The 12,827-nt window shown below is 39.5% G+C and overlaps 1 protein-coding gene across 5 annotated transcripts in view; it reads right to left on the reverse strand.

Annotated features, from left to right (window-relative positions):
* The window catches only part of JPH1 (junctophilin 1), a 79,691-nt gene that overhangs the window by 10,597 nt on the left and 56,267 nt on the right, over positions 1–12,827 (reverse strand). For all 5 annotated transcript variants that reach the window (XM_015282877.4, XM_015282876.4, XM_015282875.4 and 2 more), the window contains exon 4: positions 94–758. In XM_015282877.4, coding sequence (XP_015138363.2) covers positions 94–758 — 665 coding nt within the window. The remainder of the gene's footprint in view (positions 1–93; positions 759–12,827) is intronic.

Here is a 12,827-nt window from a genome sequence, read left to right on the forward strand (position 1 = left end):
GACCGAAGTCTGAGATTTTCCTGCCTTCAGGCTGAAAAGCTCAGCAGTAAGAGGTAAAAAGGCAGTAAAGGTGAAAAGCTCTCTTGTACTCACCGAGCTGTTTACTACTTCTTTTTCCATGGCTGAATGTGATTCCTTATTAGCTGGATTCTTTGGTGCAGCAAATTCCGGTTTCTTAATTTTTGTGTCAGGTTTGTTTTCTTTGGCATCTGGCTTACCCCCAGATCTAGCAGGGCTTGGCTTCTGTGAGTGTGGTATCCGTGCAACTGTTGATGGTGATGGGTTGACATACTCATCATCTTCTTCCCCAAGCTCCTGTGGAAGCACTGTTGGATTCATTTTTACGTAATAACCATGGTAGTGACCATGCAGCTCCCCATTCTCCGTGCTGATGGGATTGTGATGGGCTGAAAGCTTTGACTGGTGTTTCACAGCTATTTCTTCCTTTACTGGTGCTTTTGAATATAAAGGCTTGTTAATCGTGGGTGTTATGTTCTCGGTGGCTAAAAGCCTTTTTTCTTGATTGAGTTTTGCCCCAGAAGTGGCGTTTTGCTTTTTCAGATGTTTTGAAGGAGAAGGCTCAGAAGGAAGAGGAGGACTCTGCCTCGGACTTGCTTCTGGGGTTCGAGGCGGTGTAGTACCTTTTCGATAAAAGTGAGGTGACTCTTTTGGGGTAGGTGGTTTTTCCTGAACTTTGTCTTCAGATTTTTCTTTTACTTCCATTCCTTCTTGAAATTTTTGCTTGATATAATCAGGGCCTGGAAAAGAGTGTAAGAAAAATATTACGGTTAAAACAAAAATAAGACTTCACAGTAAAAATATTGCACTGGGATGTTGGGCTGGATGGTCTTGCTAAAATACTGTGGCTAAGGGAGCATTATCCAAAAATTCACTGACTTCTGTAGTGATTTACCGTAACTGACTCACTACTTGAAGCTACTGTACTTCCTGGTAATTGTTGGAAATCCTTATTGATTCAGTTCAAAGATCTTACATCTTCAGCTTTGCAAAGGGCCATACAATAAAAATAATCTCCATGAAGTCCGAGGGTCTGAAGACTGATTTACCTTACACCTCCTTCTCTTCCTATTCTTTTTTTTTTTTTTTTTTTTGCTGAGACCTATGCTTTCCTTAACTACCTTCATTTATTTAATTGCTACCCTTACAATGATAGTATTTTTCTGACATGAAAGTATTTAGCACTCAGAATTAAATCTCTCTTCTGCCCTTACAACCCATAGGAAGTAGGGCTTGTATGCTTGAATCACTTATTTTCCCATTTGTGTGCATGTCAGCTTGTCTTAGACACATATATATGTGCCTTGAACTCTCACATTCTGGCTTTGTCTTCCTGAACAAATCACTTACCACATGAAAACCAAAGTTAACACCTCTAGTGGGTAACACAGTTCTGCTTAGAAGCTAGAAAGACAAATTCGCTCACATTCACTAGGGAAATACTTATACAGCAGCTGGTATGAAGGATGTTCTCCCCCCAAATCCTACCGAAATACCCATGAGCACATTTATCACTAGACTCAGTGATCAAGGTGCATTCTTATGCAGTTGTCCACATAAAGACAAGCAGGCTGAGATGCTTTGCTCCAGGTCTGTCTGATTCAATAGAAATAGAACTGCTGTAAACGTGTCTGTATAGTGAGCAACAGGCAACAATTTCTAAATTTCTTCCCAGCGGCCACATCCCAGATTCCAGGATCATCCTGTGAGAAGTCAGATGCTGGGGAACTCTACTAACAAAGAACTCCAACTATCTTTCCATATCTTTCAGAATGGCTTCTGCCAAATACAGTGCAACTATCTTTCTGCTTCTGTCTTTGCTACTATGTCTACTTTTCTCTGATTTCTTTATCTTCTGTAAGTGAGGCTTGCTTGTTTTTCATGTAAAAGAAATTCTGTGCCCAGAGAAGAATGTCTGCACACATTTTCCTCCTTTGAATTTCTAGGAGACTCTAGCTGTGCTCGGCAGATAGGGTGTTTTTACAGATGCCAGAACACATGCATCACTACACAGAGCTGAGATGAGAGGAAGGAACAAAGAGGAGCATGAAGTTTTTGGAAGTTATGAATCATCTGGTAAGTAAGCAAGCACTGCTGAGAATGAGAATTACTTGGCAAGGAGTTGCTTTTGAGCAGGAGAATCACAAGGATTTCAGTATCTTTGAAAACCACGGGTGAGAACAGGGAGTTGCTGAAAAAGAAGAGACAAGTCAGGATTTGTTCTCAAATTATGCATGAGGGGGACTCTTCGAGAAGGTAAGCTTGCATTTGGTAATCTTCTGATAAAAGAGGAGGGCAGCAGAATGCAAATTAGAAGTCACCATATATCAGGTCATTTACAGTCACAATTCACAAATTTTCCATCTTTGCAGAGATGTATAACGTAATACTGAGGTCTTTAACGTACACAGACTTCAGTTTTCTTCTCTCTTTCAAAGGAAATAAAACTAGAGGTATAAAAAAGAAAAGGTACCTAGAAGAGCTCTGCCTAACATTGAAACCCAAGCCACGGAACTGTTAATTTGCAATAACTATTTATTACAAACATGTACACATATGTTCATGTTAGATTCCTCCCTCTGGCTACTATGATGAGAGCACCCCAATCTCGAACACCCTCTCTTCAGCCTTACAGTGTTACTCAAGTGGTACCTGAACTGATCTTGCATGTGCCCCCTATAGCACACTGCTGCATCTCTGCTTCTGACCTACCCAGAAAATTCACATCCCGGGACAGCTTTCCACTGTCCAACATATGTAAAGATCTGACATCTGTTAATACATCACAGTGCTCGGACTGAAGGTTCTCTGATAAGAAACACACCTGAGTCTCACAAATGTCAGTCTTCTCCATTGTTTCCTATGATCTATAAAAACCTTCCAAAGTTGGACAGAGGATTCTCCTTCTGTGACCTCCAGACTATACTGGAATTTCTGAAACAAGTCGGGAACCAGGTCTTGTCTGTCCATGTCTCCATACAGAGGGAAAAACAAACAGGCTAAAAGTGATATTTTTTTACTGGGTATATGGCAGTATTTGATGCTAAGCAACACTGAGCTCAACTAAATGAGGCTGTAGCCTCTGCATCAAAGTTAAGCCTGAGAGAGTCTGATCAGACACTGAGGAATTGCCTCAGTATAACAAAGTAACCACCCTCCCTCCCCAAACACATCACATATGGCTATTAGAGATACATCTTTTGCCTCCAATCCTGCCAGGCACATCTTTCTGATACTTAAATTCTTGGCTCTGTTCTGATGTTAGCTTTGGAGTCTGGCCAACGACTTTTTTTTTCTCTATCTGTTCACTGTATTCAGTACAATCAGATTATGCACCTGTCTGAACCACTGACTCCAAGCAGAAAGAACGGTTTCCATTCTCTTCTGAGAACTAAGAATGCTTGTCAGGACTTAGCAAGCCTCCATTGTTAAAGGCATTATCTAACAATACAGACATGGACAACAGAGTCCTTTTTCTTCTGCGTAAGTGCACTCTGCAGCACAAGTCCTAAGGAGCCAGGGCTAATGGAGTTTGGAAAGGGAGTCACTGATTCGTGATCCTACAAGATGGCTCAGCTGCTTGTTCCCTAAGAGAATAGGATTTGAGGGTGAGAAGAAGTTAGGGTTGGATTATCTACTTAGTAAATAAACATGGAGTTATGCTTTTCAGTTTCTAGTTCAAGCAAGCAGTAGATATATTCCTATGATATTTCTGAATACCTAAGAACCATCTGGTCTGGAAAGCAGATCCAGTAAGTATCTTCTAACTAAGTAAAGATGAGCTTTCTTTGTAGAAGAACCTGTGTGTTTACTCATGGTGACTTGCTGGTCCTGCTACTGCCTTCTTAAAACTGATGGACTTTTGCTGCTCAGGGTTAGTTATTAGGCAGTTTTGGTTCATACAGCTGTGATTCCAGTGAGATGGCACTGTTGAAGTGTGAGTTAGATAGCAGCTTAGGGAAATAGCTTCTGAAAACCCAAGGACTGGGTGATTATGTGTGATATATGTATGTGAAGGTAGAAGCTGCTCTGCTTGAACAGCACTTCACAGAATCATAGAATATCCCAAGTTGGGAAAGACCCACAAGGATCACTGAGTCCAAATTCTCGACAACTCAGAATTCAAACCCTATATCTGAGAGTGTTGCCCAAATGCTCCTTGAACTCTGACAGGTTTGGTGCCATGATCACTGCTCTGGGCAGCCTGTTCCAGTGCCCCACCACCCTCTGGTGAAGAACCTTTCCCTAACACCCACCTGAACCTCCCCTGACACAGCTCCATGCCGTTCCCTTGAGTACTGCTGCTGCCAACAGAGAGCAGAGATCAGCTCTGTCCCTCTGTTCCCGGTGTGAGAAAGTTGTAGGCTACAATGGGGTTTGCCCTTCAGCCTTCCCTAAGTTGCAGAAATGTAATTTACTGCAGTGGGTGAGTTGGGCTTTAGTTTGGTTGCAGACATACTCATTGTTCTTCTAACACTAGAATTTCTTGTGGAGTTCTTGTGTAACATGTCCTTCCTCCTGGAAGGTCTCCAGTAAGTGATGTGACAGCATGGCATGCCCTGAAAATGAGAAGAGAAGGGTGGCCTGGTTCTGCCACAGCATTTTTAGAGAGGTGACAGCCTCATGCTTTCCCCCACAGACTAGTGAGGTATACATATTGGCAGCAGGGCACTGTTTCAGGACTGTGGCTCAAGCAATGTCTAAAAATGTCATCTTGCAGGATGGTGTAAATGCAGTGTTTCCCAAGAAGGCTAAGAGACCTTATGTCTTATCAGCTTGGAATGAAATTTCAAGCTAAAGAAGGATTGCAGAATGTAATTGGATAGTGAGAAAAAAAGGTGTGGATTTATATTCTTATATTTCAGCTTCAAGCTGTACTCCTGCCTATTCAATCTAGCCAGTTTCACTGATTTTGGCCTGTGTGAAAAAGAAGAGATGGGGACACAGGAAAAGGTTGGAACTGAGGGGGAGGATGAGTTCCAGAGGTGTTGAAGGTACCAATCCTCTTGGTTGATTGGTACTCCACCTGTAAACTGGCTTCTGTGCAAGAGGTACAGAATCCTCTGTCTCCTCCTGCTCTTATTTCTGAAGGCCAAACCATAACCTTTAGATCACTTAAAAGGGATCTGGGTGGAAAGTGCTGTAATTACACTCTGCAAAAATGCTAATTTGAGAATTACTTGGCATTTCCTTTGAGACTTTGCTTAATTAGGTCATCATAACTTGCATAGCTATACTTAAAACCTAGAGGTTGATGTGTTCTTTACCACAGAGACTGATTTTGTTCTTGAGACAGGCCCTCTATATTTGTTTTTCAGACTCTTCCTACAAGATTTACTTGATTGTCTGTGGAGTAATGTTAACAAGATCAAAGTCCTTCCACTGGTCACTGAAGTCAGATGCTGCAGTCTATGTGCAAAGTTCAGTACATATTACTGATGGCAATTGCCTGAGGAGATGCCTCAAATCTGCCAAGATTAGAGGCCCCCTTTTTCACTCCTGAACACTTCTACAATACAAGAAAATATTTGTTCTGAAAAGTTCACAATCTAAAACTGTAACACAAAAGACAACAAAAGAGAAAGAAATTGTTAATTATGAATAGGTTTGTTTCCTTACTACTCATTACATCCTAGTACAAAACCAGGCCATAATACTACTGAGACAAATCTCAAGCCTTTTGTTTCTAAAAGCACTGTAGTAAAAAAAAAAAAAAAAAAAAAAAAAAAAAAAAAAAAAAAAAAAAAGCTCCTTTTAATAGAAATTGCTATCTATTGTTTGAGAAATAGAAAAGTGAAAATCACTTGGTTTGATATCTTCTGATGTGATCAATAGTTTTCTAGAGTATCACCACTGGCAATAATATCTGTGATCTCATCAGATTTACAACTTTGATGAACACTCATAAGGACCAATTAATACAGTATCTTTTTTTTTCCCTGCAATTATCCAAAATTGGATTTTTCACAGCAGGATACCTATTTTATAATTATTCCTCAGTATTCAGGATAGAAACTAGGTGAGGGAAATATAATAATTTATTGGTCTGTTAGAAGAAGAGATTCAATGAGTCACTAAGAAAGTACAAATAACTATATTCAGTAAGATTTACAAAGACAGAGTTTTTTATTATTGCTTCATTGTGGATATATGTAGAGGGGGGAAAGAACTATAATTAACGTCACTAGTACTTCCTCTGTTTTATTCTTAATTTTCTAAAGGTTATGCTTGTTAACAGGAAAAAAAAAGCTTTTAACTGGTAGACTGCTGGCTTGAATTCAGCCCAAATGAATGGATGGTTATGCAATGTCATGTGTAGAATGTGTTGATGAACTCAGCAGAGCGTAGCTATGGTTATGGCTTCAGCAATGCTTGGCAGCCGGGTCAGCCATCTTGGCAGGCTGCAATGGGACATAATGGGCCTGGAGTGCGAGGGGGTGGGATTACAGCCACAGAGGAATTGATGACTATAATCCAAGGTGCTCAAAGAAGCATAGGGCTCTGAGAGATTATAGGTTCTGACTGATTTAGATACAGAAGTTTAGGATGCTATACCCCCAGATGTCTGCAGCACCTTTGTGACGATTATAGCATCTCAGCATCAGGACATGGGAGAGAACAGCTGTTTAAAGGCTGGAGAAATGCAGAAAAATATGTGAGATGTCTGGTTCTCAGACAGCAAGAGGGCATCTGACTTGATTGTCAATTTGGAGGTGGCATTCTCCTTGAAAGAAATGCCCTATTCCCAGTGATGCACATGTATATTTCTAATAATTCCTTAATTCAGAATATTCATACTATTAAAATTACTGTTTCCTTAAGTGATACTCCTGGTAGCTTTTTTACTCTGACTGCACTGGAGGCAAGAAGGGAAACTAACATGTGCCAACACTCACTAGATCCATGAATGTCATGTAGAATGATGCCTACATGCATTTATTTTTTGGTCCTGTTGTAATCTGATCTGGCAGCCTGCTGTCCTTCAAGTCATGTACTACCAACGTGACCTCAGAATGTAACACAGATAGTGCATAATAGTATGCTATTGCCACAACCTGACAAAAGCCACATTATCAATCAGGGATGTAAAAGATAGAATACACAAATGGTTCACTTACAAATATTTTTTAAAGGTAGCATCATTAAACAATGCAGCCTTAAATGCAACTTTCCTTCCTTAAATAGGCAATAATTGGTGGAAATTGGAGAAATTGCTCACTAATTGTCTCATGTACAACTTCAAACACTCCAATTCCTCTTTATCAAGGTTACCCTCTCAACTACTTTATCCCTTTATCATGTAGTAGCATAAATAATTTCCAAGTAGCTTAATACTGGAAACACCTGCCAATATTTTATTTTCCTGATTTTGACATAAAAAAAAATGACGTGGCCTTCTAAAAGCCCACATCAAACACTGCCTGTCACAAAGATCAAGAGTGCTGAGTTACTTATTTACTGGACACACATACAGAGATATGTACACACCTGGCCAAACCGACGCTTCTGTGTTTACTTTGCTCTGATGTTTGCACAGCAAAAGACTGCAGCCTGTGAATGGATGACTCTCTCTGTTTCACACAGAGAGCTTGATTCTCATTTTGAAAAGATATTCGTTGAAAAGTTCATGGTATTATCTTATCTCACAATGCTGTAAGAAATCTCTTGAAAATATTAAAGCATCTACTCAAGCACCTGGACTTGAGCTCTTAGCAACTGCAATGACAAAATGACTTCCAGCAAATGGTCCAAATCATACACAGTATCACAAACTTGTGAGTCTACAAGTAGGATGACAGGAAAGAAACGCCAATGCCATTCTGACCTGTAAGAAACCCATACAGTCAGCAGTTCCTGGATATTTGAATTTGAGTCATCCTATCATGAACACTTCTGAATATAATAGATAAACAGTATTTTTTTTATTTTGTATTCCCTAGATTTTCCAATACATAATTTAAAAAAATCAAGAATAAAATAATCACTTAAAGTAGGATTTCCTTCCTCAAAAGGTTTCTAACTGCATCATTACGGAGTAAACACATACACACTTGAAAGATTTGAAGGCAGGAAAGAATAGCCTACTGAATCTCAAGAAGCGTCTGCTGTCAACACTAAGAATAATCTGTTTTGACTGTCCAATCTCTGTTTCATTCCTGTGGCTGTTTTAATAGGTGAGTACAGTTGCTGTAAAATTTGTATAAAGACACATAATTCATAATTGTAATTGCATAGTAGATTGTAGCATGTAGGCTCTTACTTTTAGACTTGTTCCCACTAGAAACACGAAACAGATTTATCCCACCTGATAGACAGCAGTATCAGTGCTGCGTGTCACCTCACTGGGACATCAGCTTATGGGTATAGAAATTGCTCATGACCGGCAATCTTAATTACTGCACGGCTTTCTTTACTTCTTACCCTAGCTCACTGCTGATGAATACTGACAGAACCTGTTTTACAAGACTGTATGGTATTGGCATACGGCTCTTGTATTTAGAACAGGCTTCACTCTTACTGGCTGGACAATGTACAGAGCTTAATTGTATAAAGAGTCTGCTAGTAATAGCCCTTTTTACCTGGTAGAATCACATTTCTTTACATTTTTCCCAGGGTGTCCACACCTTCCTTGCATGATGATGCCCAAAGTTAGACACAGTATTTCAGAATGTCACTTGCGTCATGCAGAAAAGGGACTATTACCCCTCTTCTCCATGACGTGCTTCTTCTGTATATGCAGACTGGAATAGTATCAGCTGCTTCTCCCCCTGTATCACATTTCAACAGCGTGGCTACCTTCCTGCTTGATGGGGGTTTGGCAACTGACCTCAACAGGTTCACATCTCATCTCCAACTGGCTGAGTCTGCCAGTCCCTAAGGGCTTCCCATTGCGCTTCTGAGGAACAGGTCACTGTCTTCATCTTAAATACTAAGTCTGGTAATTCTATTAATTTGGTGAGTAATTACTGGTGTGAATAATAGCATTCACTTTCTCCTAGATGTGAAATACTACTGAGATATTTGTTCTATTCTGTTGCAGCTTGTGATTTCAGCACATCACTTCAGTAGCACCTTTTCATTTAAATAACGCTGTTCACCTCTCTATAAAAATACTCAACATGTCACCCATGATATTTGGCTGGTCAGTGAAGACTAGGATGAAATGACTACCAATTTCTACATCATTTTATTAGGCTTCTCTCTCCTTGCTATTTTTCACCTCCATTTTTTTTTCTCATCAACAATCAGCAGTATTCCTCTTAGAATCAGACAGGAAAAGCACCTAGACACAGCTGATCTTCCTTTTGAAAACATTATGAATTAGTAGTTGTCACATCTTTTTTTAGCTAAACCAGAAAATACAACATATTCAATGAAGTTCAGAATCAAAACGGGGCTGATTTTGCTATCAAGCTTTATATTAAAAATGAAATACGTACAGCTCTGCTATTTATTGTACTTTTAGTAGATTCTCCCCTTTTGCATAGCAATCACTGATTTGCCTTCCAATTCCACGTTAAAACATGTTCCCGGTAATAGACTGTTGAAGCTATATCAGATACACTGCCTGTTGGGCCACATACAAACATGTAGGAAAGAGCAGGTTTTTCTTCCTTCCACAGTATAGATTTTGTTAGCTGAACTTCCACATGGAACAAATATTTATGATGCAGTTATAAATAGCATTCATAATGGAAATGTTGACTGCTGTGATAATACTCCCATGTGATAGGCCCTAATTCATCTTGTCCTTGGCTAATGGACACTTGGACAGACCAACATAGAAATTTATTGGAGCAGGACAGTAGTGGTCCGGTTCTGTGTCCTGGAGTTAGTGCTTCTTTTTGGGGGCAAATGAGTAATTTTTAACAGGAAAAAGGAGGCAATTAAAACTCCAAGGTAGCACTGACCTCTCTCTCTCATACCTCCCTGAGGTATGAGCAGCTCAGAGAGTATACCTAAGGCTAGCTTTTAAGAAGGTACTTCAAGATAGCAACTTAGCAGTGACAAAACTGCAGTTAGCTCAGGGTACCTGCCTGGCAGTCCAGCCAGCTGTGTAGACAGATTTGATAGCCTTTATTAGGCAATCCACAAGTTGCATCTAGATGTAAATTAACTAGTTAAATATGTAATGGAAGTCTGACAAAATTACAGTGATTTCATCAGCTTTACTTCTCTACAGGAAACTGATTCTCCGTTATTAGTTTAAAAAGTTAATTATGTGCTTTTTTTCCCCCCTAAGCAAGTCACTTCATTATGTCACTAAAAAGTATGTTGGAAAAACTGAGAAAGCATCCTGGAAAAATGAAACTGGTTCCTTTGCAACCTCTCTTTCCTTTGCCTTCTCCCAAGCCTGGTGTTTGTTCCAGGTGCATTCAGGAGGGCTGCGGATTGAGCTGAGCCAGCATGTGCGTATGACAGTGTGGCAGGATGGGTGCAGGCTGCCAACAAGTCCTCACCCTGAGCAGGACAAAAGACATGGGTGGTTGGGGGCACCTATACCTAGGACTTGGCAGGACTGGTGATAAAAATGGAAGCCACGTGGCTAGCCAATAGTTAGAAAAAGAAAGAACAGAACAAGAATAATGCTTGAAGCTCACCTTTTCTTTCAGCCCATTTATTTCTTTCAGCCCATTTTATTACTTTGACTATCAGATACAATCCAAGTGCCTTTGTATACTTCTGTAGACTTATCCAGACGTGTTAAAAGAAGATGGAAGCAATAAATTGTAAAGAAAACGTGTCACAGGAAGAATCTAGACAACAGTTGCATGAGGATGATGTAGCAGTATGTCAAATCACTTAAAAAAATGAAGAGCCTTTTGTATGACTAAGAATAACCAGCGAGCTTCCTTATGCTTTAAGGCACAAACTGATGGCATAGCTAGTAACTCTAATCAGGGAAAAATGTTCACTGTAATTGGCTTCTTAAATAAAAATATCTGGCCTTGTCCACATGCACTTAGCCAGAACATTCCTGTTAATTAGCACCAGGAAGAAATCTCTCCTTCCTGTCCATATGGAGTTTGCATTTAGTGAAGTGGAGGAGATGGAGACGGCAGAGAGGAGGAAGATGGGGAGGATGTGCTTTCTTCCAAGGCTACAGACATCAACATCTGGTCAAAAGAAAGTTTAAAACAGAGTTTCTTTTTAAGACACTAGAAGTCTGCAGATATTGCCTACTGCTTGAAATGCTTTTATTTCTGAAACTTTATTGCAGAATGTTAAGTAATACTCTTCCTGTAACAGTACCCTAACGTTATAGGAAATAATGGTGGTAAATACTAGTAATTCTTTTTATTAGAAAATCTTCATTTGCTGTTCGTATATTTCATCTAAAATTCGATTCACCTCTCTAGCAAGTGTTAATCGTTAAATTGCTACTTGATTGCTCTCATGACTTGCTCAGGAGGTCAAAGGCTGGAAGAATTTTTTCTGGTGAGCAATGTGTGTTCTTCAAGCAGCTGGTTGGCTTGACAAATAATCTGCCATAAAACAATTCAGATTTGAATTTCCAGAGCTTAATTGCTCCATGGTAAAGTGCCCAGACTCTTACCCTGCAGCAAAGTAGTTTTACCCCTCTTTCATGTAATCAAATGTTATTCATTCAAACCGAATGAAAGAACAGCATACATTTGCTGCAGGATATGTATGCATACAGCCACTTACAGCTTAGCTGTCCAGCCTGTGTAAGTTCATACTTTAGTTTACCTCCTGACAGCATGTTTACAAGAGTAAATGCTAGAGATGTCTTATAGAATTTAGCATAAATAGGTCAGTCACATCCATTAAACTTGTGCAAGATTAGAGCAACCTTCCCCCTTTTTACTGGGTGCCAAAAGCCTTTCTTTTCTATTACATCTTCCATTAGTCATTTACCCTTCTCCAGGCTTTAACAAGTGACACAAAACAGCCTTTATTGTTTTTCTCTAAGGAAACAAAATCTCAATCTGTCCCTAGATGACTTCTCTGAATGAGAAAGTGGCTCAGGTTTCATTTGTTTCCTGTCCTGATATGCTCTTTTCTGACACATCTGCATGTTTAGTGATGCCTGGAGGAAACAAACAGGTCAGAGCTGGCATTTCTCAAAATTTGTTTTATTTGGTAATAAAAAGGCCTGTAAAGTCTGGTCTCTATAAAGACTGGAACACTTGTTCAATCTACGAAACCTACAGCCTTGTGGGTAGGGCTCTGCAAAGATATGCCATCACTGTAGCTTTCAATCACTAGCCAAATCTCTGCTACAGCTAAAGTAGAAGTAAAATTTTTCCTGAGACCCAGCTGAACAAGGTTACATATAACAGCTCCTTGTAGGCTTATGACCACTTAGACTATAGCTTAGATCTTTTCAATCATACTTGTTTTCCCAATATGGAAATATTAAGGTAATTATTTACTGGCAAACTAAATTTGAAGATTTCTATAGTGCTTCAATCTTCATGATTCAGACTGACACTATTATTCATACCTACTGAGTGATACTTTGCTTCCTACCACTTTGTTCTCATTTCAATCTCATTTCGAATTACATTAAAAAGCTAGAACCTCTTGGCAGTTCTTGATGAATGTCTTAATGAACATAACACGAGAGAGCAAAGCAATTGGGAAGTGAGAACTGTCATGGTACAATGACTTATGAATATTCTCTGTAATTATAAATTGTGTGTAATACTAGGATATATAGCCCAGAGTGTCTCATATTAAGAATCTGAAATTGGACAGCTTTATCAAAGATTTTCATCCTTATTTAAATGCACCTAGGCCGTAGGTAATGCAGAAATCACTTCTTTAGGCAGACAAAAATGTTT

The sequence above is a fragment of the Gallus gallus genome, chromosome 2 (assembly GCF_016699485.2).
Source record: "Gallus gallus isolate bGalGal1 chromosome 2, bGalGal1.mat.broiler.GRCg7b, whole genome shotgun sequence".
NCBI lineage: Eukaryota > Metazoa > Chordata > Aves > Galliformes > Phasianidae > Gallus > Gallus gallus.